Source organism: Alosa alosa, chromosome 11 (assembly GCF_017589495.1).
Source record: "Alosa alosa isolate M-15738 ecotype Scorff River chromosome 11, AALO_Geno_1.1, whole genome shotgun sequence".
NCBI lineage: Eukaryota > Metazoa > Chordata > Actinopteri > Clupeiformes > Clupeidae > Alosa > Alosa alosa.
Genome location: NC_063199.1, coordinates 7,997,060 through 8,025,043, shown reverse-complemented (window position 1 = coordinate 8,025,043; position 27,984 = coordinate 7,997,060). Strand labels below are relative to the sequence as shown.

The following is a 27,984-nucleotide window of genomic DNA, read 5'->3' as shown; positions in this document are numbered from 1 at the left end:
TCTGGTGGTCACGTTTAGAAAAACAATGACTTTCATAAACAATTTCTAGTCTATTTTTTTTTTAAGCCTAGCTAGCCTACTACTATTCCTAATTGCCCATTCGCCATTATTTCTCTAATTGTAATTAAACAACTAGGCTAACATACACTTTGTAGCTTTTGATCAACGACCTATTAATTAGGCTAATTTATTATAGGATTATTTCGATTGACGAAAATATGAAAATGGAAAAACCGGATAGCGTTTTTGTAATGGTCTGCATGCCATTTATATTACTTATGATCACTGAAATATCTTTTTTCCAGTTGTAGCCGGGGTGGTAGCGTTCGCCCTCCTGAACAAATACATTTCCCATAAACTCTTGCAACACCACGAGTGCAGGAGGGACCAGTCATGCGGATGGAGATAGAAGTCTCTGCATCCGCTTAAGATTCGCAAGAAAGTTCTGAGAAAGATGCACGAGGATGGTGGTCAGGCCGATCCGAGCAGAAATTCACGGGTTTTGGCTGCGAAGTCACTTGATGTGGCAGAGCTTGATGCCTCGAAAGAAGAGGCTCCCAAATTATGCGGCTACTTGAACAAACTTGCAGGCAAGGGGCCCTTGAGAGGGTTCAAGACCCGATGGTTTGTCTACGATCCGAGGAAATGCTATCTGTATTTCTTCAAGAGTCCTCAAGACGCTCTCCCACTCGGACATATTGAAATAGCCGATGCATGCTTCAGCTATGATGTGGAAGGAGAGGAGGGACAGTTCGAGATACGTACCGCTGGGAAGGAGTTTTTACTCAAGGTAACCCTTAACTCAGTCAGCAACGCATTTCAGAATACGTAATCAGATTCGGTGATACTTAATGGACATGCATAATGTAGACTGATGATCGTTGTTCAGCCAAACTGTTATTTGGTCCAAAAATATCCTAAATAATCATTTCTGAGAGGGCTGTCTCAGGGCATGAAGGCAGCTTGTAAATCACGTCTGGAAAATGTCGTGATTTTGCTACGTTATGCTCTTTCCCTCAACGTTCTCGCATGTGATTAAGAAACGCCCATCTTCATATAGACAGTAATTTACTAAATTTGGGAAGACTGACCTGGCATTGTTGACCTTTCAATTGTGTGCCAACGTTAACAGGTTATCATAACAACTATTTGTCCTATTTAACGTTGGGCGTTGACAACAGAATATGTCGACTTGTATTTTTGTCATTGTTTACAAGTTCACATCCCCTTAAATAATGGCTAACTTCCAAAGAGTTTCTTCCTTGTGTGTTGTCATGTAGGCTAGTTAGAGCTATCCAACTCATCGACGTGTGTAGAGTTCTTCGTGAATGTACTGAGATGAATATTGTGTTTACTATAGGCCTTTTACCTATCAGCGAATGGCACTGGGAAGAAATATGTGTGATTATTTACACGAAAGAGGATTAAGATTGGCATATGAAAAGGCAGGTCCCTATCTAATCATTTTCAGACTAAATTAACATTCAGTAGCAACCCTTTTAAATGTAGGTGATGAGTAACCTGGTGTTAACCGGTGGTAACAATCCCATATTTAGGTATGGCTTAGGGCCAGGCAGAAGTACCTGTCATTTCAATGACAGTTGGGTGTGATATGTTGGTCACATTTTGTGGATAAAATCATGTAGAGTACGTTTCCTTGGAGGTTGATAGCCTAAGTGTGCATATTGGAGGAGAGAGGAGGCTGGAGAGTTTGATGCTGAGTTTGATGTTATGTCTCTGGTCGAACAGCAGCAGTGGGGCAGTCAGCAGCAGCATCAGAAGTGAGTGGGGGAGGTCTTCAGAGATGTTTGATGTGTTTTGTCATGATAACAGTGATGTCACATGCTGTCAATTTTGACAGGTTCTGAAAAACTCCACCTTTGGCCTGTTACTGAGTGTGTGATTCTAGTCCAATGCACATTGGTCAACTTCACTTCAGCATCTCCGTATAGCGATCTAGCTGTCCGTTGTGTTTGTGTGTGCTCAAAAAAACTGCAGTGCTAATACAGAGTCCTGAGCTCAAATATAACCAACCATTTGCCAGAATTGTGTATCTCTTCATGCTGCCAAGCCTCTAGCTTTCTCTATGGTTAATGTGTTACACCCGTTTACCCAAACGGGTCCGCCGGTGGAAGTGAGAGTGAAAGAAGTGTGTGTGTGTGTGTGTGTGTGTGTGTGTGTGTGTGTGTGTGTGTTGATGGTCACACACCTGACTGTGTCCTGAAAGGGGAATGGACGATTCAGGTTTAGAATAGCGAGACTTGGGAACCCAGAGAAGTGGCATATGTGAAGTTTTAGCAGAAGTGATCAAGTGCAACCTCATCCAGGTGCCTGAGAAGTTCTTAGATGTTTCGTCTGTTTTTTTTCCATCTTCCCTTACGATTAAAATGTGTCCTCCTAAATGTTGATAAACCACAGTTCAGTACACTGTACTCTACTAACAAGGTTATTTGTGTGTGTGTGTGTGTGATGACCTTCACACCTTCACAGTGTTTCTTGCACAACATTTAAGTTCCTAACAATCCTTTCCTTCACATTCGAAGAACCGGGAAATTTTATTTGAAATGGTTATTTCCAGTGACTAAGAGTTGCATATCAAAATAGTCTTTTCTAATCTGGGTATGAGAAGTTAATGGACTGTGTTTTTTGTCTAAATGTCTCACACAGTTGCTGTATCTGTGTCATACACTGGGATTTGTATGTAGCATACCGATGTGTCTCATACCGATGTGTTATTTTTACTCATCTGGGGGTGAATTTCCAGCAAAGCAGGGTTTTTGCATCGATCATTGTTGCATGGTTATAGACTAGCGACTATTATTTTGAACACGCCCTCTCTTAGTTATCATGGTTAGCCTATTATATATTTGTTGCAGAATGTTTCATCAGTGACCATTATGAAATGCTGGAGAGATGATGTCTTGTTTCTAACAGTTTTGAGAATTGGGCTACAACCCTCAACAAGGGCACATTTATGTTGTCAATGAACATCCATTAGAATTGGGTAATTCTGTGTCAAATAAGTTAGGGTTATTACTGCATTGTATTATCCATAGCTGGTCCAAACTTTGTAGGATGGGAGACAAACATCTTCTCAGTATGACTAAATCAATAAAAGTTTGTACGGCATGCTCATTGATTTTCTGTAAGCCCCTAGACAAATAGAAACAAAGTATACAATAGAATGACATTGATGGTCTTAAACTGGATTTTTTGCACCCATTTGGTATCAGTCATTATTTTTTCTTATACAATATTGTGTTAATGCCAAATATTGTGTGCCAGTATTTTTGGTCTCCACAAATAATGGGCATGCATATTTATTCAGGATAAAATTAGGGAGGGTTGTGTTTCTCATTTTCAAAGGGATAGCTAGCAGGGGCATAGGAATGTAGTGTACTGTAGATATTTATTGTACATAGATATAAAAGTGTAATTAAGTAGGCAATGTGTATTTATCTTTGAATGTTCAGCATTGTTACCTTGTGCACTAAAAGATAAACATCGAGCTATTCCCACATAGATTTTCATGTTCTTACTAGCTACCCCACGTACCATTTTTAGTTCCATGAAAATGACCAAAACATGCATCATACCTTGTTTGATCCATAATATCTTCATGTGTTAATATGTTGTTATGAAACCTACAATATTGGCAATATTGGCATACATAAAGTATTGCATTTGCAGACAAAACATGGATTGATGCCAATTGGTTACAAAATATGAAAATATGATATGATGTTCCGAATCTATGGCATACAGCACAAACTTGGTCAAATGGTGAAACCTAAGAACACTTTTGTGTTCTATTATACAAAGTTTGGTTGGGATAGCAATACTCCTTTTTACTCTTCCTTTAAAAAAAAAAGATATTGATGCCCAAACATGTCTTCCAAGATAAGGCATGTTTAGAGTGCAAAATCAAGGGCAAAAAATAAATTAAAACATTGGAATTGAACCTACATATTTCACAAGTGTTCGTTTTGGGACCTAAACACTATGGATCCAATAGTGAAGCAAACGTGTGATCCAACATGGTCATGTTATAAGTGTGGCTTAAATGTGTGTGTGACTGCTGTCCAGTGCTGTCACAGCATTGCTATGGAGTTAAATGTGTATGTGACTTCAGTAAGAGAGTGGGCAAATTCACACAAAAGTCTTTAAGAGTTGTTGATAGTGACATCACCAAGTACCAAGTGGAGCTACTTTGACGATCAGGTACTTTTTCTAAAATTTTCCTGGTTAAATAATGTGTGACCTATGACTTGTGCCAGTGCTGTCACATTGAGTTGAATGTGTCTGTCCCATGAGGACAAGTGCCAACACTGAGTCCCTTGTCCCCTACAGGCTCCCAATAAGCAGGTGATGCAGTACTGGCTCCAGCAGCTGCAGCAGAAACGCTGGGACTTCTGCAACACTCGCGGAGCCGGCATCACCAGGGACAACTGGAGTTCCCCCACCACCCTCTACCCCCTCACCGGCCTGGTGGCCAAAGACGCAGGTACGCTCACCTCCTCCTCCTCCTCCTCCTCCTCCTCCTCCTCCTTTCTCCCCCTAGGCTACAAGGCAGGGATCTGGTGTAGTGACTCTGTTTAAGCATGTAGCTGCTCCTGTCATGAAAAGGCTTAGTTTCTAGTGAACATATGCACTTAGACAATGCATGTCATGATTGATTTTAGGGCAAAAAGTATCCTTTGTGCTTTAACATGGAGATGGATTTCCGAACAGAGATCAATTGTCTTTCATGGCCTTGCTTTATATGCCAAAGGAGGTGGTTTGTCAACCAGTTGTCTGGCAACTTCCCAAATGCGGATTACTCAGTGCCAGCTTTACTGCCCTGTCACTGCTCTCTCAAATCTTGAAATCTTGAATTTCCCCTGGGGATCAATAAAGTATCTATCTATCTATCTAAATCAAATATCCCTGTCTCGGTTCCAGTCCTCCTGGCTATTAGACGCTTTTGTCAGCTACAGATCTTATATCTTGCAAACACTCAATAAATGTGTAACTGTATCGGTTCTGTCCACAGTAAAGCTTCGCTCAACACCGGCTTCATTTCATAAGTGAATTCACCCACTCTCTTCACTGTCTTGTCAGATTGTTTTGTAAACTAGTTGATGGAAATGGAAATAATTGTAAATCCAGATGTCGAGTGTTTAGATCCACTGTATGTGATCTGAATGGAGGTACTAGTACTGTCAGAAATCAGCAAATTTCTTGCAGTATTTATGGCCTCAGGAAATGTTGCTCAGAGATTCTGATAGAAGAATAATTATGCCATGTACTATTACAACGTAAGAGGAAAACCGTAATAACCAGTGACCAAATGAAACTGTTTTTTTTTTTTTATTTTTTTTATGAGAAGTCTGGTGACCACACCAAATGGGTGTCCAGAAACCAAATTTGGTGATCAAAGACGAAAGTTTGATTTAAATTTGTTTTCGTTGAACTTTGAACTAATTTCAGTGTTTGTGTGTAAGCATTCCAAATGGTTCCAATTAGCTAGATTTGATTAGCACAGTGAACAAAGACTGATAAACACAGTGATCAGTATTTGGTGAACAAAGACAAACGTTCAATTTGAATGTGTTTTCCTGGAACATCATCCATGTATGTTCACCAAGAACTACCTTCTCAGTTTGTTTGCGTCTGCTCCCATCAAACTCAAAGCAAACAAAAACACTTTGGCAACATTACCAATGTTTGACTTGGCAAAAGCTATCAGTTCTACTGATATGCACTGCTAGTTAACACCTTTATCAAACACCTATGGTCCTGCGTAAGTGAAACACTGCAAGCGCTTTACAGAGGTGTCGACCAGTGTCCCAAATCTTTTAATGTTATACAATCCTGCGTGGATGGGCATTATCAGCAGAACTGTTTCTCTGGCAGCCCTGAAAGTGTGATAAGACCGCACAGTACGAGTACGAGGCTATTTATGTGTGGACACTTCCTCATCAGCTCCACTTTCTACCTGAGAAGCAGCGATCCATGAGGTTCTTTCGGTTCCCCTTAGGCCAACCAGGGGATCTGTGTCACAGGCCACATGAGTTATCACAGGTGCGAAAGCCCCCTGTGACCGAGAGTCTTTCCCAGGGGGGAACTTCACCCTTGGGAAGATGTCATGTGCTGTCTTAGCTGAAAAAACTTGATTGTTAGTTTGTCTTAGCAAGCTAAAATGGATATTTTGTGTTGCTCCATCCAGATCATTTAAATCCTTGAAAACAAATACCCACTTTTCCACAACACTACAGAAGTGCACCTGGCCTAGAATGTTTGCACTTTTGTTTCCATTTATTCATTTCCATTTAATCATGTTTGTCAGTGAGCGATGGGTTCATTATAAACACGGCCAATTAGCAGCTCTGTTTGCACATTCCTGTCAAAGGCAAGACGAGTGATATTTACACAATTAGAACGGAACTTACCGGAAGCCAACATCACATTCTGAACAGGCTCCTCTTTACTCATTTCTACTGTGCTGTAGTGCGTTCATAAATTGAAGGAACTCTGGCTACATTACTGGCTGTGGGAAATAACCCAGATGTTTAGACTTGATGGCTTTAGGTGCTCTAGCGTCAGGCTAGGACATGAGGTAGGCATTTTGAACAGTTCAGCTAATTAGACTGAATGTTAGCAGTCTCAAGCTCTGGAGAGACTCATGTTTTTACCATCTGGTCGAACATCTGAGTCATTTTGGCCTATGCTTTTGCTGATGTGGTAAGTGTTTAGCTCAAGGATGGGATTTTTATCCATGTCTTTGAAGTAAATGTGAGTGTCATGTTTTACATTAGACATGCAGTATCTTCTACTTAAACTTTGTGGATAAACATGGAATCCTGAATTAATTCTTAAGGCATGTTTTTGCTGTGTTCATTTCAAAATATGTGTTTTTTGCTGAGTGAGTAGGTCATTGTAACTTTTTGTAAATGTCACTTTTTTGTTGTTAGTGTGACCATGTCAGTGGTGACCCACACATCCACCACTCTCTCCCGCCAGGTCACATTTGCTTCTCATTTAAACCTGGGCAGACTCGAGCATTAAAACCAGCCCAAACCCAGCTTAGACACTTCACCTTCGCTCTTGTTTTTTCTTTTTTTTTTTTTCTCCCCTCTAATTTTTGGGCCTGCAGGATGGCCTGGGGAAAGGCTGTAGAATAGAGGCTGCCTGCAGGATGGCCTGGGGAAAGGCTGTAGAATAGAGGCTGCCTGCAGGATGGCCTGGGGAAAGGCTGTAGAATAGAGGCTGCCTGCAAAAGCACTCTGAGGTCATAGTCTGTATGTGGACACACCAGTTCATAGTCCAGTATCAGTCCCCAGAGCATGAAGCAATATTGAGTTTGGTTGTAATACTGTATTATGTCGGGCAAAGACTTTTATATTTGTGCAGAGGTCTGTGTGATATCACAGCATTTTGCTTATGTGTTTATAGATACTGTGAATGAGCAGTAAGAAAACGCCTCTTAAAAAAGTGTGAATTTAAGTTGTGTCTATCCTTTTAGTTTGTGCTTGTATGTGTTTCGGTATTGTTGGTACTGTGAGTGTATGTGTGAGTGTGAGTTTTTTGGTTTTTGAAGCCAAACTGGGCCTCCAGTAAGCTATAGTCAGCAGCAGCATACTGAATATTGCTGTGGTTTCAGTGGTCAGACCGGGGCCGTTCCTAAAGTGTCCTAGTTCACAGGGATGATGATAGACACATGGTTATTTCCCGGGAGGACCGATCTCAAATAGTTTCAACCCACAGCTTATCAACCTAAAACCCCCAGCTCTGTCTGGGCAGGGGCACATTGACTCAGGTCATATCCCAGAATCCCCTGTAAAGTTGGCTGTTTATCCTTTGGCCTGCTTAGTACTTGCTAGTGTGTCAAGCCAGGAGGACATAAACATCTGTAAAGAAAAGAAATGTGTGTGTTTTAATGTGTGCTCCCTGTGTGTTTATGTCAGTGATAGAAAGAAAAATAGGTTTTGTGTCTGATACCATATGTGTGCCTGTGTGTGATTCTGTGTGTTTTTGTGTGTTGTGTAATGTGTGGGTGTGTGTTTTCATGTGCATGTGTGTGTCGACCCCACAGGCGCCACTGCTGCTGTGCTGGGTGAGAAGCCCACCGAGAGCATGGAGAGCGTGCGGAACGACTTTGCCGTGGAAACGGACACCAACGGCCTGGTGGGCGTCCAGTCGGCACGGCAACCCACGGCGCCCCTCACCCCAGCGCTGAACTCTCTGAAGAACTGGGGCTCTGAGCTCAGGTGAGATGGGCAGCCAGATCTGTGGAATTCTAGTGGAGCAATGCCGGGCTCAGTAGCCACAGCTGGTGAAATTGGCTGCTCTTGGCGGTTGTAAAAGAAAAACAGCAGCAGTGTCTCTCATGGTTTAAGTTTTACTGTAAGAGACGGAGGAGGAGGAAAGTTGCAGTCTCATCAGGGTGGAGGGGGAGGAAGTGTGGCCATAGGCCAGAGGGGAAGTGTTTACTGTGGAGTCGTTAGTAAGAGCTGCACTTACAGGCCATATGGAGGTCCAGCCTGTAGAACTGGCTGGATGGGTCTCTTCTCTTCCCCATCTCCTTTCTGTAGTGGTTCCGCTTGTTATTGTTGTTGTTGTTGTTGTTGTTTATTTTGCACTGCTTGTGTGTGTGTGTGTGTGTGTGTGTATGTTTGCATCTGTGTGTGTGGTTCAGTGTGCATGTGTACGTGCTGTCTGCTCAGAGAAGAGAATAGAGAGTGCACGTGTGGAGTGTTATCGGTTCTTGTGCGTGTCAGTGTGCATGCGTGTACTCATTAAGAGAGGAGTGGGTTGCTGTTCAGTGCTTGTGTGTGTGTGTGTGTGTCAGTGTGCATGCTTGTGAGTGCATATGTGAAATGTAGCCCTGTGAAGAGAGAAGAAGAGCACTGCTTGTGTGATTCAGTATGGTCAGGAATAAGAGACGAGTGTACCCCTGTTAGGAAAGCGAGATAGTGAGAGAGTGTGTGTGTGTGTGTGTGTGTGTGTGTGTGTGTGTGTGTGTGTGTGTGTGTGTGTCAGTTTGGAGAGAGAGGAGTCTGTGTGGAGTGTTCCTGTTCTCTTGTGAGCCAGTGTGTGTACGGATAGGAAGAGCAGTGTGTGGAGTATGTTAGGAGCCTCTCAGGCTGCCGCTGACAAGAATTAGACACGTTGTGCAGAAACAATGATGTAATCCTTGAGAATGCCAAGGGCTGAAGCCTGGGTTTGAGCTCAGCAAAACAAATATAGTGGAGAAAGGGAGAGAGAAGGACACAGAAAATGCCAGTCATATATCAAATTTATATTGATTACTTTCCTATAGAAAACCATTGTATCTAGGACAATGACAATCCACTGTCCACTGAAGAGATATTGTACATGGGTCATTTTGAATCATATTAGATAAGGTTGTCTCAGATTTTGTTCAAACCATGTCTATATCATGAATCGGTCTCAAAACCAAGGCCTGTGAAATATTTGTGTTCATATCCTATGTCTTGGCATTTCTTCTGCCCTTGATAGTACTAAAACACTTTGTCTGGGAAGCAATGTTTGGACAAAACATTTTGAAAAGTATTATTCATAGCCAGTCCACACTTTGTAGGATGGCAGAGGTTTAGGTTTGAGACCTTAACATTATGTACACAAAATTTGAAACGGTATGGCAGCCATTTAATTCTCTTCGATTTGACACGGAAAGACCCACATATGCTGTTACACCGACACCACCGTTATAATTAGGTGTGAGAAATGGGTGATGAATGTGGTGCAGATATGCCTGTCTGTGCATCTTTGTGAAATCCGCCAGAACAAGCAAAATGTAAACCACATGTGAAATGAGGTATGAAGGGCTTGCCATAATGCAGCACAGTGACTTGACTTCTCAGTCTTAAGAATATCGATGGCCTTTTTCCTGTTTTGGTATCTTTGCTTCCAGGTGTCTTACTGCTAATTTTTTTGTTATTTTAAAAACAGTATATCCTTTCCTCTGTTTCTCTCAGTGTGAGGTTCTCAGATCACAGTGCCAATATATACAATGTCTCCAGTGCTGCCGAGGTCACCGTTGCACGGGAGTGAGGAAACAATAGCCTAGTCTCTCTGCTCTATGTCTTCACTCTGGGTCATCACAGAGGCAGTGTCTAGAGAGTGGCCTTGACTGGAAACCACAGGGGTTTGTCAGGAACGAGAATATAATCCTGAAGTTTCCTGTCAAACCTGCCGGGAAGCCACAGACCAGACGGGGTGAGATTGGTGGTTGGTCCGTTGAACGGTAGTACGGTAGTGTTAAAGGCAGTAATGAAGGAGTCTTTATCAGAGAAGATGACGCTGAGTCTGTCTGCCTACACCCGCAGACCATCAGCACATGCATGAAGCACAACACCTTATTGTGCTTGAGACAAAATGGGTGAGATCTGAACCGGAATCATCACCTGTCTAGGCGCTCCATATGGTTTAGTGGGTGAAGAAAGTGAATGCAGAAGGTGTGAGATGTTTGCTGATGTAATTGAAGCACTCTAACCATCTTAGATGCAGAAATTAAACCTCCGATATGATTTTTTTATATCCCACCCTTGCACTGAACCAACAGGGGGGAAGGGAGGGTTTATTTTGTAAAACTAAAGCATTTAACCCTCGGATGCCATTGCACTTTTAGACCTTCATTCCCCATCAATCCTCCTCATACACCTGACCTCCTCTCCCTTATAGACCCCTAACCTCATTTTCTCCTCTCTCAGGAACTCCATGTCCCACCTGCGTGCTGGCCGGGGCAGTGAGAACAGGCGGAGCGTCTTCTATACGGCCTCCAGCGAGGACTGGGAAATGTTGGAACACCCATTACCAACCAAGGACCTCCCCGAGCCACACAAGCCCCAGGCGGAGCACCCCCGCCGGGAGAGCCCTTCACACATCCACAGACGTGAGGGCTCCTCTCCCACTCACCACAGATGGACACAGATGGCTGATTATAGTCAGTCTGATAACACACAGCTAGCTGTCCCCTTAGTTGGCGGCCAGTTCAACACTACCCACTCATGATAGTGTTGATGCCCTCATGTTTCTGTGTGTTTTTAGACAAGGATATTGTATTCTCAGTTAGCTAGTATATATTCCTACCTTTTAATATTGTTCATGTTTTTAGAGGCTTGTTACACTAGTTTAACAGTGCCATGGTATTATTGTGTCAAGACTGACTTGTATTGTACGTCTGCTTAGCGATTACTGGTATTAGCGTGTTCGCTCAATACTGCACCAATGCTCATCGTTTTTTGGCCCTACTGAAAGTTTGGGTTGGAAGAAGGTTCCTTTTTAGAAAACCAGTGCACAGATGGCATACATGCTTGGGAGATGAATTTCTTTCTCCCATGATGTGTCCATAATCATGACCGCTTTACCATATCCTGCCCTTAGATTCCATTGGCTCGGCGTTCACATTTGACTTCGGGCGGAGCACGGGGCGTCCGAAGCGTCCCTTCCTGGGAGGGGCCCGGTCTACCCGCAGCGGTGAGTCGTCTCCGGTGGAGTGCAACGGCAGCAAGAGCTCGGAGCTGCAGCTGCGCCTCCACAACCAGCAGGAGGAGCTCTCGCGCATGCAGGAGGAGCAGACGCGGCTCAACGAGGAGCTCGCTGGCCAGAAGGTAAGCAAACATGCTCCCCAGGTCTCTAAACGGAGCGGAAACTAAACATTCTCCTGGTGTTTGAACTGGGACATGCTTTCCATGCCATACCAGTTAGACCATCATGGGCAAACGTCCAAGAATCAGACATGACGTGTTGGAGGAACTCAACACATCGAGAAGTACCAAGTATGAAAGGCAAACAGAATTATGCTCTCCTAGGTTTAAAACCAGACAGAAAGTAATCATGCTCTACTGGTCTTTAAAATAGAGAACAACTGCAGCAGTAACGCTATCATAGGTTAACGCTCCAATGAACCAACATGCTCTCCAAGTAGGTAGTATGAACTCCTGATCTTAAAACTCGGGCTCAGGTCTTTTAGGAGAATTGGAGAAATTATAGAACTTTTATGCTAGCTATTATTAAAGTTTATTTAGGTAGGCACAGATACAAAAAACAAATATAAGCTTAAACCGTCATCTGATGTATGTATCATAGTGTTTTTAGCTGAAGCTAATTCACAACACTATCCTCCAGTTAGTCTCGTATGAAGGTGATGTGAGTAAACGCTAGCCCAGTGGTGGACCAGTTAGTCTCATATGAAGGTGATGTGAGTAAACGCTAGCCCAGTGATGTATTTCAGTGGCTTGTCAGTGACCTGTCCCCTGATGGCAGATTAACTGTGGGCGGAAAGAACTCTCCACACGGCTGTCTCTTCCGAGAGCCTGTGTGACGCTGTGTGACTGCCAGTAGTTATGTTTGATATCTGTCTGTGTGAGTGGGTTGAGTGGAGGGGACTATAATTAAATGTGTGTAGGCACAGTTTGTATGTGTGAATATCTGATGCATGTAACTGTTAACGCTTTCTTCCCTCCGTATGTGCTTTAGAGGAAGAGAGAAAGCATACGTACCTCACCATAAGTACTTATTTTGTGGTTAAGTTTCATGACTTAATGGTTTAGCTTACATTGTTTCTTTTCTCTCCTCTGCTTTCAGCATAGTGGTTAGCCTTCACAGGTATTGTTGACTATTTTCACACCTAACTGACAAGTTGTTTCATTTTTCCTTCCCCTTGAAGGCAAATACAGTAACCAATAGTAACTCCTCAGTAACTCGGTAGCATTTCGAATGAGTCATGTCTACTGAATGCTTTGAAGGGTCTCCTTAACAAATGTACCTCAATAGAAGGATACATGTCTGTCTGTGTCTTACTTGACCCTAGGTGTTTGGAGAAAGAATTGTTGTTGTTGTTGTGGTGGTGTATAACAAGTTTAAAACTTCTTATGACTTGCAGTGTGTATCACTAACAGTCTACCAAACTACCAACAGTGTTTCAAACAGAGAAAGTGACATGGCCTTCCTGACAGAGTATCTCACGTTAGCATGTCGCATGTTTCAGCGTGCTGCTGTTACGTTCATTCTGCGTTTCCCATTGAAGGAATGCTGACAATGTGAACACACTCGACCAGTAGTAACACAATGCAAGCGCAACATAACGCAGAGGCAGGCAAAGTGAAACAGGCCCAAGATGCATTATGAAACTGGAAACTCATTTCTTACTGATTTTAAGAATCTTTTGTGGAATTCCACATGTATTAGGAAATGATTGAAATAGAAACAACATAACAAAATAAAGACGCATAGGAGGAATATGTAGGTTTACATGTAGATAGCAGGTCCTAAAAGTAGCCGGCGTAGGGAGAATTAGGCCTAGTCCACACGTACCAAACCGATTTTTTTTCCTCTGTCTTCTCTGGAACCGTTTAACGTGAGTTCTAAGCGTCTTTGTATGCTTATAAACCGTACCCTTGCACCCTTCACAAACCGTAAAATAAAGTTTATTAGTTTTACAGTTGACAGTTCACCATCAGTCCACACAAACAATTCTGGTTTCCTTGCACTAGCCATTTTGTCGTAGCCTATTCTGTCTGTTTGTAAAGCGCAAGTTTTGGTCAATTTCTGTAAAGAAACAGTGCCACCTATAGGCCTGGGGTATGAAGTAACGTGTTGAGTCGTGTTGAGATGGATCCGTTTGGACACATATTCTTGATACGGTTCCAGAGAAGACGGAGGAAAAAAAGATCGGTTTGGTACGTGTGGACTAGGCCTTAGAGAGAGAGAGAGAGAGAGATATGAATGTGTTGCCCCTCAAGGGGAGTCTTCTCCTCCTGGGTTTACAGTAGATCCTGTGAATATTCCCCACTGTGTTGAGTGTATCTGTTGGACCTGCTGCCTGTGATGACCGGATTTCTTGGCATTGTTTGAATTTGTTTAATGGAATTAGGTTTGGTTTGTCTGAAATTAGATTTGTTTTCATGAGCAATGCTGGGATGAATTCAGCTCTTGTTCCATAAATTGGCCTGGAAATGCTTGATCTCTGAGTTTACACTGGAAAAGGTCCAGGCCAGGCCTCTTCTGTCAGATTTTTGGAAAGCCTTTTCTTTTTTCTTTAAATTTTTTTTTTAAAAAAAAATGGGCATCTCCTAGATTGCCACATCGGGTCTTTGGCTGCCATTGAGAAACTACCATCAACTAAACATTGCCTACATTTGTATGGCATCTAGGTTTTCTTGGCTTGCAGTGTAAATTCAAAGACCACATTGTGGTGAGCAAAGACAAAACTCCACATTGCTTTTTACAAATGCACACCAGTAGGTCCTAGTTGGGAAAATGTAAACTTATAAACTGTAATACCGAATAGCATTTTTGACAAGATTTCCCTCTTCCCTCTTACTCTTTTTGTGGTTGCTTTCTCATAAACCTCTACCAGCTCTGTCCAGGGTTGATTACATCACTCAGACCACTTCCAGTGTAGACATGCCTCCCACATCCAACCCAAATGCAAACTCATCACTAAGTGCTCACTGGTTTCACACCCTCTGTGCTGTCCCCCCCCACACTATATCTGATCTTTAATCCTAACACACACACACACACACATCCACAAACCAAAGTGATTTAATTAATCAACTCAACAATGGAGGATGGGCAGCAAATAAGGGTCAGCCTTGGGTCCAGGTTTCAGCCAGTATTGTATGACCACTGGGGTCACACTCCACCTGAAGTTATTATCAGACCCAGCTCATTTAAGGCCCTGGCCCTGAGCTCCAGGCTCTGTGAACCAGCAGGCAGATTCTGTGCTGACTCCCAGGCTGGCAGTGTCGGGCACCAGGCTCCCCTTTTTGGGTTGAGAGATGGCCCTGTTCCTCCCATGACCTCTGCACTGCTGCTGTGTGATCCTTGGCTTCTACCTTCTCTCCCAGGAGCTGGTGCGACTCCTCCAGCAGACGCTGCGGAGCACCCAGTGCGAGCGGCGCCCGGCTGCCGTCGCACCACCACCAGTGGCACCGGGGAGGCCCAGGAGGCCCAGGCCCAGGCCCAGGTAGATGCCTTCCTCCTGGAGCGTGAGGTGCAGATCCAGGGCCTGTGTGGGCACATGGAGAGGCTGGCACTGGAGAAGGAGAGCCTGCAGCAGGAGCTGAAGACGCTCAAGATCAAGGTGGGCGAGATCAACGAGCAGCTGGGAATGCTCATGGAGACCATCCAGGCCAAGGACGAGGTCATCATCAAGCTGTCCCGGGAGTCAGGCGAGGAGGCCGGACAGGCAGGGGAAGCAAGCTCCCCGACCGGCATCAAGGACCAGCACGAGCTTGACAACCTCAAGGTAGGGGAGCTTTAGGCTAGGTCTCTGATAATATCTGTAGCTCACTGTTTAACCAGTTCTATGGTGGTTGAGCTCACACATCATACAGAGCAAAACTAGTCTACACCAGTGAGCACAGAGGACACTAACATTCTGGTATATGATACATGGTATGATTAACTGTGATGTGTTGTAAATGTGTAATTCAAAGGTAAGGATGCTTTGGCTCTGCATAAGCCCAAAGGCATGGTGTACATCAGCCATCACCAAATGGCGGACCACGGTCCGAGTCCGGCCCGTGACGTGATCCTATCCGGACCCAGACCGTAATAGCCTAATTTAGATTTTCACGAAAGATTTCAAAGCTGCGCTAAATGTTTCGTTGGTTAAGATAACAGCATTTACTTCAGGAGCTTCAGGAACCATCATTTCGTTTGCTGCTACTCAGCCAGTGAAATCTGTGAATTCGGATAAAGTCGAGTCAGTGAGTAAAGTACTCACTGACTCGACTAACTCACTGACCTACTATGGAGAAGAGACTGATAGGAGAGGAGACGGGACAAGAAACAATCAGATGGATATCTAAGTTAACGATAAGTAAGTTATTTTCAAATCATCGATTGCTCAAAGAGGAGAAAGCTAGACAGCGCAGAACAGAGCTTTATATAACGATATGGGGGCAATACCACGCAAAAAACTGTCACGTCCGTAACGCCAACTAAAATATGGATGTGACAGTTTTTGCTGAATTGCCCTGGACCTCTTCTATATATTCTGAGACAGGCGATTTTAAGCGCCAATTTGAAGCACCTCTACTAGACAAAGCATATATTTTGAGCAAGCATAGGGTAGGCTAGGCCCATTCAACAGTGAACTGAGACCACAGAATATTTTTTACGATTTAAGAAGGCAATATGATTGATCCACCACAATCTAGTTAAGCCTACATGCATTCACTGCCCAACAACGTGATATTCCTGGGTTTCCAGGATTTCGGGTCAACATAAAAAAAAAACTAAAAAAAAATTAAATTAAACTTGCTGATTAATGGGTTCAAGGAACCAGCTGTGGAATATCCATCCTTGTCTCAGTTCAAATTTTATTTTAAGTTCACGTTAAGATCTTAAAAATAGCCAAGGCTACTCCCCAATTAGGCTACTCTTATCTTGCCTTATTTCTCATCTATCTATCTATCTATCTATCTATCTATCTATCTATCTATCTATCTATCTATCTATCTATCTATCTGCTCCATCCATCCTAATATTATACATATACATAGCCTAAACACGGACGTTAAACATTATGATGCTCCGGACCTTTGCTTGAGGAAATTTTCTGTAACTGGACCTCGCTGAAGATTAATTGAATACCCCTGGTGTACATGTTAAGGAGGAATTGGCATTCATCAAAGTACTAAATCAAGTAGTGAAGTTAAAGTCTACAAATGTGAGGACATGATGAGTACGAGTTCCTTTGAAGTCTTTAAAGAAATGCTTCATTCAGAAGGCATGACCCAGTTGACATGTTTGTATAGTTATAGTTATTAGGAAGGGGAAGGAAGTTATTGAGCAATCAGTGAGTAAGCACAGGGTCACCTTTATGGTAAGTATACAGCATGTTGGCACTAATGCTAGCTTTGTAGGCAGTAATTTACTTTTGCAAAAGGCCATAGAATCAAATAATAGCTTTTTTATTTTTCTTGGATATGTTTGGTCCTGTGTGAGGTTGGGACTCTGTGGTCGTGACGCACTGTGTTTGTTCACCCCCAGGACAGTCTAGAGGGCTACAAATCCCAGAACAAATTCCTCAACAAGGAGATTATGGAGCTGACTGTCCTACGCAGGAACGCAGAGAGCCGGGAGAAGGTTTTGGAGGCAAAGGTAACACTGTCTCTCAGCTGTGTGTCACTGTCTGTGTCACCTGGTGTTTATGTTTCTGGGTCAAAGACGAATAAGGTGTTTCAACTAGCCAAAAAAAAGTCCAAAATGTTACCTACACTATCGGTCAAAGGTTTTGAAAGAACAATTATTTGATGGTTCCTTCTTTTCTAACTATTTTTACATTGTAGAACAACACTGAAAACTCAACTATACAATAGCTCTTATACGATAAATTATTAAATAATTATTATGAATAATAGCATCAGGTCTTTGTTCCAATCTGTGACAAACACCATTGCCACAATTACATTCTGTGCAGAAATACAGTTACAGAAAAAAAGACCAGTTCATTGTCATAATTTGTGTTTAAAACTGGAAGTGGAGGGTACATGTGTACTGTAAAGTAGCAGAAATAGGGTGACCACCAACCAGACTCTGAAAAGGAGGACAAATTGTGTCTAAAAGTGAGGACAAATTGGCGAAAAGGAGAACACCCCCAATTTCCCCCAATAAGAGACGCGTGCGTGCGTGCATGCATGCGTCTTTCCACATGACAATGAGGAATGTTCTGGCAGTTGAGGAAGTACCCGCTTGTTTTAGGAGCAATTCAAAATTAAATAGGTAGCTGACGTTCTCAGAACTGTTTCATGGGTGACCATGATGATATCATTCCTAAGAAACATGTGAAGGGAATATTGCTCAATGTTTCACATAGTATGTATAGAATACAGGAATATTGTGAAACAAGAAATGCGTCATATGCCTGCACTAGTGCTGTAACAAGCATAGTTCATTCAACAAAGCATACTTATTGTACCTTCAAATGATCGTATGAAAGAAAGGTGTTAAATCAATTATAAATCAATTAAGCAAATTGCTCTCTGGTCGTCTATCTTACGGCATTGACATTACATCTATCATTGATTCATTTACATGAGACTTTTATCCAAAGTGACTTACAAATGAGGACAAACATTCCAGCTACTGTATGTCGCAAAAGGAGACCTTACGGGGAAGCTACACCAGGCACATAACTGAAGTGTTCCGTTCACGACGCTTAAAATACAGAAGACTGGTCTATTTCTTTCAAACATACATGCTGCTATCACGTCTGGTGTAGCTACTTCCATTGATTATAGTGGAAGCAGCAGACGGCACGCTTCAATTATGTGCCAAGTGTAGCTTCCCGGTTAGCCTAACAATACATACTACTTGGCAAGCACAACAAGACAACCAAAGGATAAGAGTGCAGAAGTTTAGCTGGTGTGTGTGTGTGTGTGTGTGTGTGTGTGTGTGTGTGTGTGTGTGTGTGTGTGTGTGTGTTCTCTGATTGAGCCAGACATAACTCCAGCCAATCAGAAGTGAGCACAGAAGGGAGGTGTGTAATTTCATTTGTTGTTGAGCTGATGTATCTTCAGCCTTTCGCCAAAATCCTACGCGGTGCCTTTTAGTCAGTCCGTGGTGACCACTGGTGGACCCTCAGCCCCCAAAGTGTTATTTCCTGTCTTCCTGTTATCAGCTCAGCATCTGTCTTGAATTTGTGTCAGCAAATGTGTGATTGTGTTTTTTCACATTGTTTGTGTATATGCAAGTGTGTTAAGATTGATCAAATGTGTGATTGTGTTTTTTCACATTGTTTGTGTATATGCGTATCTTAAGATTGATCATGTGTGTGTGTGTGTGTGGGGGTGTGGGTTGTGTGTGTGTGTGTGTGTGTGTGTGTGTGTGTGTGTGTTTGCCTAAGCATTTGTGTGAACAGTTCTGTACAGACACTGTTGCAGCAACAACACCTCTGTGTGTGCACTGGCTTGCCATGTCTTTCTCACTCCTGCCCCTCAGTGCCACGTCAGTTGTGAGTGTGACTATCAGGCCGGTTCTTCTCCCACCCTTCTGTGTCTGTGTGCCTGACTGTGTCTAATTGGGTGTGCTGCTCTCAGTGTTGGTCATAATGATTGAAGATAATGGTGTTTTTGATGATGCTGGTTCTTTTGTTGTTGTTGATAGTTGAAGCTTGAATGTCATTTCTAATTTTTGTAAGTTGCTATGAACGGGTCTGCTAAATTAATAAATGTAAATACTGTTGTTGTTCTTGTTGTTGATGTTGTTGTTGCTGCTGTCGTTACTGCTGTAGTACACAGCCCTGGAGGCCAAGCTGTGCCAGGTGGAGAGTAAGTACCTGGTGCTCCTGCAGGAGGTGAAGACTCCCGTAGGCCCCACCTCAGAGGTCATCACCCGGCTGCTGGAGGACGCGCTGCAGGTGGAGAGCGGAGACCAGCAGGAGCACACTCTCCTCAAGCCCCACACCGTCAGGTAATAGCACACTCTCCTCAAGCCCCACACCGTCAGGTAATAGCACACTCTCCTCAAGCCCCACACCGTCAGGTAATAGCACACTCTCCTCAAGCCCCACACCGTCAGGTAATGGCACTGTTACAGCCCCACACCGTCAGGTAACAAAGCCATCACTTTTACAGCCAGCCCCACACTGTCAGGTAATAATTACAACCCTACACAATCAGGAAACACTATTGCTATCTATTACTATTAATGCTCTACAACAGTCTTACAACCCCACACTGTCAGGTAGTGATACGATCACAGCCCCACAGCGTCAGGTAGATATGACCATAATAGTGGTCAGGCATGAGATGCTGTATCCCATCTCCTACTCGTGTGTGTGTGTGTGTGTGTGTGTGTGTGTGTGTGTGTGTGTGTGTGTGTGTGTGTGTGTGTCTGTCAGTCTGAGAGTGTGCTGAGAGTGTTGTGTAACCTCTCCCTCTCTGCCTCCTCTCTCCAGTGAATATGACGTATACGGCTTTAAGACTCTCCCCGAGGAAGAGGACGAGGAAGAGAAACTGGTCGCAAAGGTGCGGGCGTTGGACCTGAAGACGCTCTCCCTGACCGACCAGGAGGTTTCCGTCAGCGTCAAGTGGGACAACTACCTGGCGGGCACCATGAACCGCGAGATGGCGCGCTCGCCCGAGCTCAAGGCGCTGATCCGCAGCGGCGTGCCGCACGTGCACCGGCCCAAGGTGTGGCGCTGGTGCGTGTGGCTCCACATGCACAAGGTGCGCGAGTGCCTGGCCGAGGACTACTACCGCGGCCTGCTCAGCCTGGCCCGCGAGAAGCAGAACCCGGCCTCCAAGCAGATCGAGCTGGACCTGCTGCGCACGCTGCCCAACAACAAGCACTACTCCTTGCCCTCGTCTGACGGCATCCAGAAGCTGCGTAACATCCTACTGGCCTTCTCCTGGAGGAACCCCGACATCGGCTACTGCCAGGGCCTCAACAGGTACAACTGCACCTTCTACTTGGATCTATTCAGCGCCCTTAGATGCACTATAGCACTGGCTTACATTCTGTTAAGTTGTAAGCAAAGAACATAAAGACGAAGAGCCTTGACCCCTATACTCTTTATGGTTATGGGATTTGGCAGACACTTTTGTCCAATTCACTTTATATAGTGAATTCAATGCTGTAATACTGGTACAATATTACATCAACTATTATTACACTATTTTTATATCAATTAAATATTGATTTCATAAATGTAATTGTGGTATGTGTTTCTATCTGTACTTCCATTTTTAACCTTCCACCAGCCCCACATAAACATATTTACAGTTTTTTCTAATTGCTTAAATAGTCACATTTTTTGTAACTATGGCTTTTTTTGCAAAACTACACACAAATAGGAAAACCTTTCACCCAATCAGCAAAACATTGTAGTTCTCTTGCAAAAGCTAACACACCTTGCTTAACTCTTCACACCTTTCAAAAAACGGTGTTTTCATCAAAACAAACACAAGCCATCACAATAGTAAGCACACAATGTGCCAACTACACACTGATGGTATGAATAAAAAACACATCTGGCTTTTGCTTTCTCTGTGCACAAGGTAGACTGTCAGTTTGAGGTCATACTTTTGTCATAGTTCTGTAAACATACAGGGATTCAAACTTCAAGTATTGGTGTTTATTTACACACATCAAAACAAGCACAAGTGTGTTTTTCCAAGTCAAAACACCTGTATCACCAAACACCGAAGTCCTCTTTCTCCTCTTCTTCCTACTGCTTCTTCACCTCCACGTCCTATTCTTCGGTGTTCAGTGCCGTATCCAGGCCTGACAGGACAATATCCCCACATGAAGACTGATTTTTTTTTTGCCTGTAAAAGGGCAAAAATTTCTTTCTCTTCTTACCCTTCCTCTCCCCCTCCTCATCCTCCTCTTGCTCCTCCTTGTCCTCTTCCTCTAACTTCACCTCCTTGTCCTTGTCATCCTCTCCCTCTCACTTCTTCACCTCCACATCCTATTCTTTGGCCTCCTAATTCTTATTCTTCTCACTCTTCCTGCTCCCTCCATTGTGCCCATTGTACATTACCTGTGGCTTATTTATAGTGCTTAGGCTGATTGCAAAGTGAACTAATTATCTAACAGTTTTCACAAGTGTGCCAGAGAGTTGGCAAAATAGTGAAAATAATATCCATACATGTGTATAGATTTGCTAGGAGTATGTTGATCATTTGGAAATTGAGTGTAAAGCATGAGTTGTGTTTACAGTTCCGCAAAAAGAGTGCTGTGCAGTGAATTGTGCCTACAGTTGTGCAAAGTGTGTGTTACAAAATTGCAAACTGAGTGCAAAGCAGTGTTTGTTCTTTCAGTTTTTTGCGAACTCAGTGAGTGGTTTTGCTATAAGTATTAATATTTTAGAAATTGTGCTATATAGAATCACGGTTGTGTTTAAGCATTCAGAAAAAAATGTAACACGGAAATATTTAGATGCAGGTCATTGGGGTGTTTTCTAAGTTAACTCTTCTCTGGTGTCCCAGGTTGGCAGCCATAGCCCTCCTGTATCTGGAAGAGGAGGATGCCTTCTGGTGCCTGACGACCATTGTGGAGGTCTTCATGCCACGAGACTATTACACCAAGACCCTGCTGGGCTCCCAGGTACGGCACCGTTAACACACTCGCCTCCTCTGCTGTGTCCTTACCGGTCTGTGTTTGGAGCCTCCACTTATCCACTCGATAGCGCACTACGTGGTGAATAACTTGGCCTGTGTCTGAGATAGATGATGTCATAATCGTGTGACTGGAGTCAGCTGGGTATGACTCTCTGGCGCTGGTGTTTGTGGTCCAGGGAGTTCTGTGTGCCCTCTGGTGTGGTCCAGCGGTGTTGCCTCTGGGTGACTCAGCCCACTCGCTCTGCTGCCTCGGCTGTAGAGGGCATTCATAACTTCAGAAGTGTACCGTAGAACTTCTCTGTACAATCCCACATCAGGAAACATGCACACTTTCAGACCGGTGTGATTAATGTTGATTAATGCTATAATGTTACAGCAGTGTACTGATATTTATTTCATTGTTGCTTTTACATGTAGAACTATCAGTCAGCCTTAGAAACATTTTACTTCTTCTCCTCCTTAGTGCAGGGTCCTTGACAGTTGCAGAGTTCAATGCAGTATCGTAGCTTCCCTGAAAGTGGTTTTCTGGCTAGATGTTTTCCCCAAGATCTGTGAAAGCCACTCGATGGGCGCTAATGTGAATGATGGACAGACAAAGTTTTAAGTCTGACCAAAGCTAATTTAATAACTAGGCAAAATCCATTTGCTAATTTAACACCATGGGCAAGACCTTTACCACAAATATTGATGAGTCAGCCCAATACTCCCTGAATGCCACCCAATAGCTTTAACTCTTAAAACATTGCTTGTTGATAGACTTTGTACTTCATGCAGTTTATATTAAGGCTCCATGCAGTATGATACTACTGGTGGTGATGTCAGACATTAATGCCTTTAATGATTTCTCAACTTTCAGCATGGTCTTTGATCCTAGTGTTTTTTTGCCCCATTCTGTTATTTTATGCCTCAAAGCCCCTGTCCACTGAATGATACCATGAGACAAAGACACTTGGTCTAAACCCTCTCCAGTCCTAAAGATGCGAGACCTTTTTTGCTACATTCAGGTTATTGCTCCTTGCTGTCCTTTGTGTGTGCACTCAGGCCACTCTGATGTTTTTACACAGTCCTGCGCCTGGCAGTGTAAATGATTAACAGTAGTAGTGGCTCAGACCAAGGCACACGCTATATTCCATCCAATCCACATATGGGTTCAAGAGCAGAGAAGGGAGGGGTGTAATTTGATTGGCTGTTGAGCTCAAATATCAACAATCTGTCACCAGTATTGCACACTGCACCTTTACAGCAGACTGACTTCACCTTTGACCTCTTGACCATTGATGTATTTTTGAAATCAGTGTTTGACCTCTGTGGTGTGTGTTTTGTGTCTCCTCCCTTAGGTGGACCAGCGCGTGTTTAAGGACCTGATGTGCGAGAAACTGCCCCGTCTGCACGCTCACTTCGAGCACTACAAGGTGGACTTCTCGCTCATCACCTTCAACTGGTTCCTCGTGGTGTTTGTGGACAGCGTGGTCAGCGACATTCTCTTCAAGATCTGGGATTCCTTCCTTTACGAGGGACCCAAGGTAGCTAAGGCTGTTCTGCGGTCATCTGTTGGGTCAGGAGGAGGACCATCAGAGCTAACTCGTAAAGACTTGATGAGTGTAGCCTTGTCTATTTATTGCGCTTTTCTTAAGCTCTGTGGAACAGCTTTTGCTGTGTGTGTTTTCCAATCCCTCCATATAGATCCTTATTGTTGGCCCCATCCCATGTTAAATATATATCTTTAAAGCTATATTATATTAGCCTGGCGGGCCATCCTATATCATTGAAATGTATAGTCTGGAATTGAACCATTCACCTCGCTTAATCCAAGGGGCGGGCAGAGAATTGTTTTTCAAACTGCCTAGGCATGCAATAGGCCAGTGCTACGGCCATATCCATTATCCGATTCGGCAAAGCGGCAAATACATCCTTCTTCGAAAGGAATGACTTAAGTGCATTGTGTTGCTCAACTTTCAAAGAAAAGCACAAGTCCAACTCCTCCAAAGTTGGCGCCAGCGCCCGATTCAAACAACCGCTCTTCGTTAAGCCATAGCCACCTTCCTTGTTGTTCACCGTCGCCAGGACTGTCGTTATCCTGTTAAGCCCGCCTTAAGACTCTCTAACAAAATAGAGGCTGTGGTTGGATGGCGTCCACGGCGTCAGCCAATAGAAATCCCTATGGTTTGATACTAGACGTACAGGCTGAGCAAATTAATTTGCCGCCGCTAGGGTGCGTCTAGATTTCTAGGCTAATATTATATCACTTCCGAGACACTCCCAAATTCCCACCTTGAATGGTAGAATGGTTGGCAGAATGCCAGAGTAGCTACGAGATATGTCTCATGAAAGGAGAGCCAGTGAGAGTTAAAGGTGGGAAGGAGAAGTGGGTGGTGGGACTGTGAAGGAGAGGAAAAGTGAAAGGGCAACAACCACTCTGTGCTTGAAGAATCACTTTGAGTCAGAAACTCATTAAAAAGTTGGGCGTCATGTTGGGCCAAGTCCAGTCCGGCCCAGTAATTACCACAGCTCGGACAAACGGATTGCTCGGGCTTGCCAAAGCGCTTCCGTGGAGAACGACCGGGAAGACGGATGAGCAACAGTAGGTCCCTTGCTAAATGAGCTGTGTGATTGGTCGACACGGCTGTCACTTCTCTAAAGAGAACGTTCTGTCCTCAGGCTAAAAGAGCAAATGGAGAAAGAACAAAAGAACAATCGGTTTTGTGCGTCAAGAGCAATATTAGAACTCTTCTGTGCCAGTTTCAGGGTTATAAGGTGTCATGCCCGAGATCAATAAATGCTGAGCTAAATGGTGTTCTCTTTGAAAACAAAAAAAGCCTGCTCTCTCCCCTCTCTCTAAAAGCCTGCTCTCTCCCTCTCTCTAAAAGCCTGCTCTCTCTCTCTCCCTCCCCCATCCCCTTACCCTTCAGATCATCTTTCGCTTCGCCCTTGCCCTCTTCAAGTACAAAGAGGAGGAGTTTCTGAAACTGCAGGACTCCATGGCCATATTCAAATACCTGCGCTACTTCACCCGCACCATCCTGGACGCAAGGTAGGGCCTGACGGACACTAAATAAAAAATGTCAAATAAAATAAAATACACAACTCCTGTTTAGTTTTCTGTACGGCACCATGCTATGATATTGTTGTCCTGATGTTGCATTGTGGGCGTGGAGAGAGCCATTCAGCTGTCTGCTCTCTGTGCTGCTCCCCTACAGGAAGCTGATGAACATGGCGTTTGTGGACATGAACCCGTTCCCTCTGCGGCAGATCCAGAACCGCCGCACGTTCCACCTGGAGAAGGTCCGTCTGGAGCTCACTGAGCTGGAGGCCATCCGCCAGACGTTCCTGCGAGAACGTGAGAACTCCCAGCAGGGCCGTGATGTCATCAGCGACGACGAGGAAGACAACTAGACACGCTACAGCCAATCAGGGCACACGACTTTTGTTTTGGCCCAATCTGTTTGGGTCTTCTGGAACCATCCAGTGTTTGATTGGCCCATCATGCAGCTTTCCATCCCTTCAAGAACAGCGTTTCCAGTCATGTGACTCAGTCAGAAGAAAGGGATGCTGAATGTTAGGGGCTAGTATCAGTGTCACAGACTTCCCAGCTCCTGGTGTGGTTTTAGCAGGTGTGCGCCTGGCTGATGGACCAAAGACGCGTGTGCAGCCATCATCACCCCAACAGTATTTTTGGCCAGACCTTCACGGCTAGTCATTCTGATTGATTGTGTTTGCTTCAGAGATGGCGAAACCGCAAACTGCATCTGTAAAGTTTGGATGCCATCCATCAATGCTTCAATGCGAATCAGTATTTTCACAGGGAAGGAATTTAATCCTAATTAATTCCTTAAAATTCTTGCAATATTCTCAGTGATTTGGTCATGTTAGTGATTCTTGTCACATTTGTTTGTACAAGAACAATTACACTTATGTATTGTTATTTTACTTCCATGTTTATGTATAATACCACTTGATAATTATGTGCATATTCCACAAATCTGCTTTGTTTTTAATGAGCTGCTATTATCCTGGCTCCCCACCCCCACTCCTACCCCCGCTGTCAGTGCATCGCTGGCGTTTGTCTCTTATAAGGCACTTGAATCACTTTACCCTGGCAGCCCAGCTGCTGCCAACATTGTCCTTGTACAGTCAAAACTAATTATGACAGTCATTTCCAGTTGAAGGTCAGTCTAGACTCTAGATGATTCAATCCTAAATTCTATGCTTCTAAACTTTCCAAACTTCTAGAATGCATTGACCAGAGTAGCTGCTATGAGGCCTCTCTGAATCCTGTTGGATTTAAAGTCAATGGGTTTAAGGTCATGCCCCCCCATCTGATCCCTCATCCCTCTGCAGCGTATACAAAATACTGCTTTGGTTGTTTTTCTTGAATGCTTCTCTTAATTATGTTACACAGCAGCTGTGATGCTCTGCAGTAGGACAAAACTGAACTAGGTTGGAAGAACCTAATTTGAAAAATGCCATTGCTTGTTTTGGTCTGGATTGGTTCTCTAAAATATATGGGTTATAAATTAGGAATTTGCTTAAGACAAATTTTACAATGCAGACTACAGTGTTTGATAACTGCTCACCTTAGTTGCCTTGCTTCAGAGGAAACATTGCATTCTATGAAGATGTCCCTCCTGCCAGCCACTAGATGGTACTAGTGCGCTGATGATCTCCAAGCCTCTGTTCTGATGTTTACTCACCGCTTGAAAAGGACTTTTTTGGGAATCAGTACAAAAAGGACGTACATTGTGTTTTAATCAAGGATAGCACATTTGATTAGGGATCATTTTGTAAAGACTTTGGACATGCCAGTGCCAAATTTTGTTCACAGAAAAAGTGGAATAGGACCATCAGAGCTCACTCATGAGGGACTGTTGTATAGCCTTGTCAGTTTACTGCACTTTTCTTCAGCTCGGTGGTCCAGTGTTTAATCTCTCTGTTTCCCAACCCCCCTTTGCCTTGTTTGTTTTCAGTGTTTCCCTCACCTCAAATCGTGTATGCCTTTCATATCATTCCTTCAAAATCAACTTCTTTTACATTGTCCTTGCTTCTGGTTCAACTTGAATGTATCGTTTTATGTATTAAACAAGCTGGACCAGTAATATTTTACAAAGTTTTTTCTTTAGTCATATAACATTTCTGTAAGCCCTTTTCTTGAAGCCCTTTTCCTACTATGCAATATGCAGAGCTGTCCTAGTACAATCACATGTTGAACAAGAGAAAATTACAACTGTGAATTTTGAATTTCTCTTTGAGAGCTGGTCTCTCAAGTCACCATTTACTTTCAAAGCCCCTTTTTGCACAGTCTTAACATTATCTTAGTACAATGCTGGTACAAATCTTGTTACAGTCAAGTTTAAATTTAGTTTGAATATAGACATAGTATTTCATCATGTTTCACATCAATAAACTGTACTGTACTCTGTTATCGACTTGATCTCATGATCTGCAACCTTATCATGCAGCTTCCACTCCCAGGCTGTGTCTCTGCTCTCTGACGAGTCCTCTCCTCCCAGCGTTTCATCTGCTGCAAATGTCTCAGAGTTGCTTCTGTACTGTAGAGTTGCTGATGAGTTGTTGTGACTTAAATCATATAAGCTATGATGAAATGTAATTTTTTTTTTTTTTACAGCTCAGCATTGTAACAATTGCACAGGCCTCAATGTGGACATCCATCTATCCTACAGTATCTAAAATGCCTGCTACTGCTATCAATGTCAGTGAGACTTTTCTGATGGCGTCTGTGGAGATTTGAAGTGATGAAATTTGTTAAATACTATTAAGTAAAAAGTAGTGTTCCTTTCTTTTGAATGTTACAGATAACCTGTGACATGTTACAGTGTAATCTTTCTTGATCTTTCATATAAATAGCACGATTACTCAATAAACATGGTTATTCTGCACTCTG

General features: G+C 43.5%; 1 protein-coding gene across 1 annotated transcript; it reads left to right on the top strand.

Annotated features, from left to right (window-relative positions):
- Positions 1-422: 422 nt before the first annotated feature.
- tbc1d2b (TBC1 domain family, member 2B) lies at positions 423-27,984 on the top strand. The gene is given in 14 exon segments (XM_048257444.1): positions 423-790; positions 4,351-4,504; positions 8,075-8,249; positions 10,716-10,897; positions 11,389-11,615; positions 14,859-14,961; positions 14,964-15,259; positions 17,011-17,121; positions 19,253-19,431; positions 19,919-20,413; positions 21,954-22,071; positions 23,423-23,608; positions 24,995-25,116; positions 25,283-27,984. Coding segments are annotated over 14 exon segments (2,880 nt in total). The 5' UTR covers positions 423-454; the 3' UTR covers positions 25,479-27,984.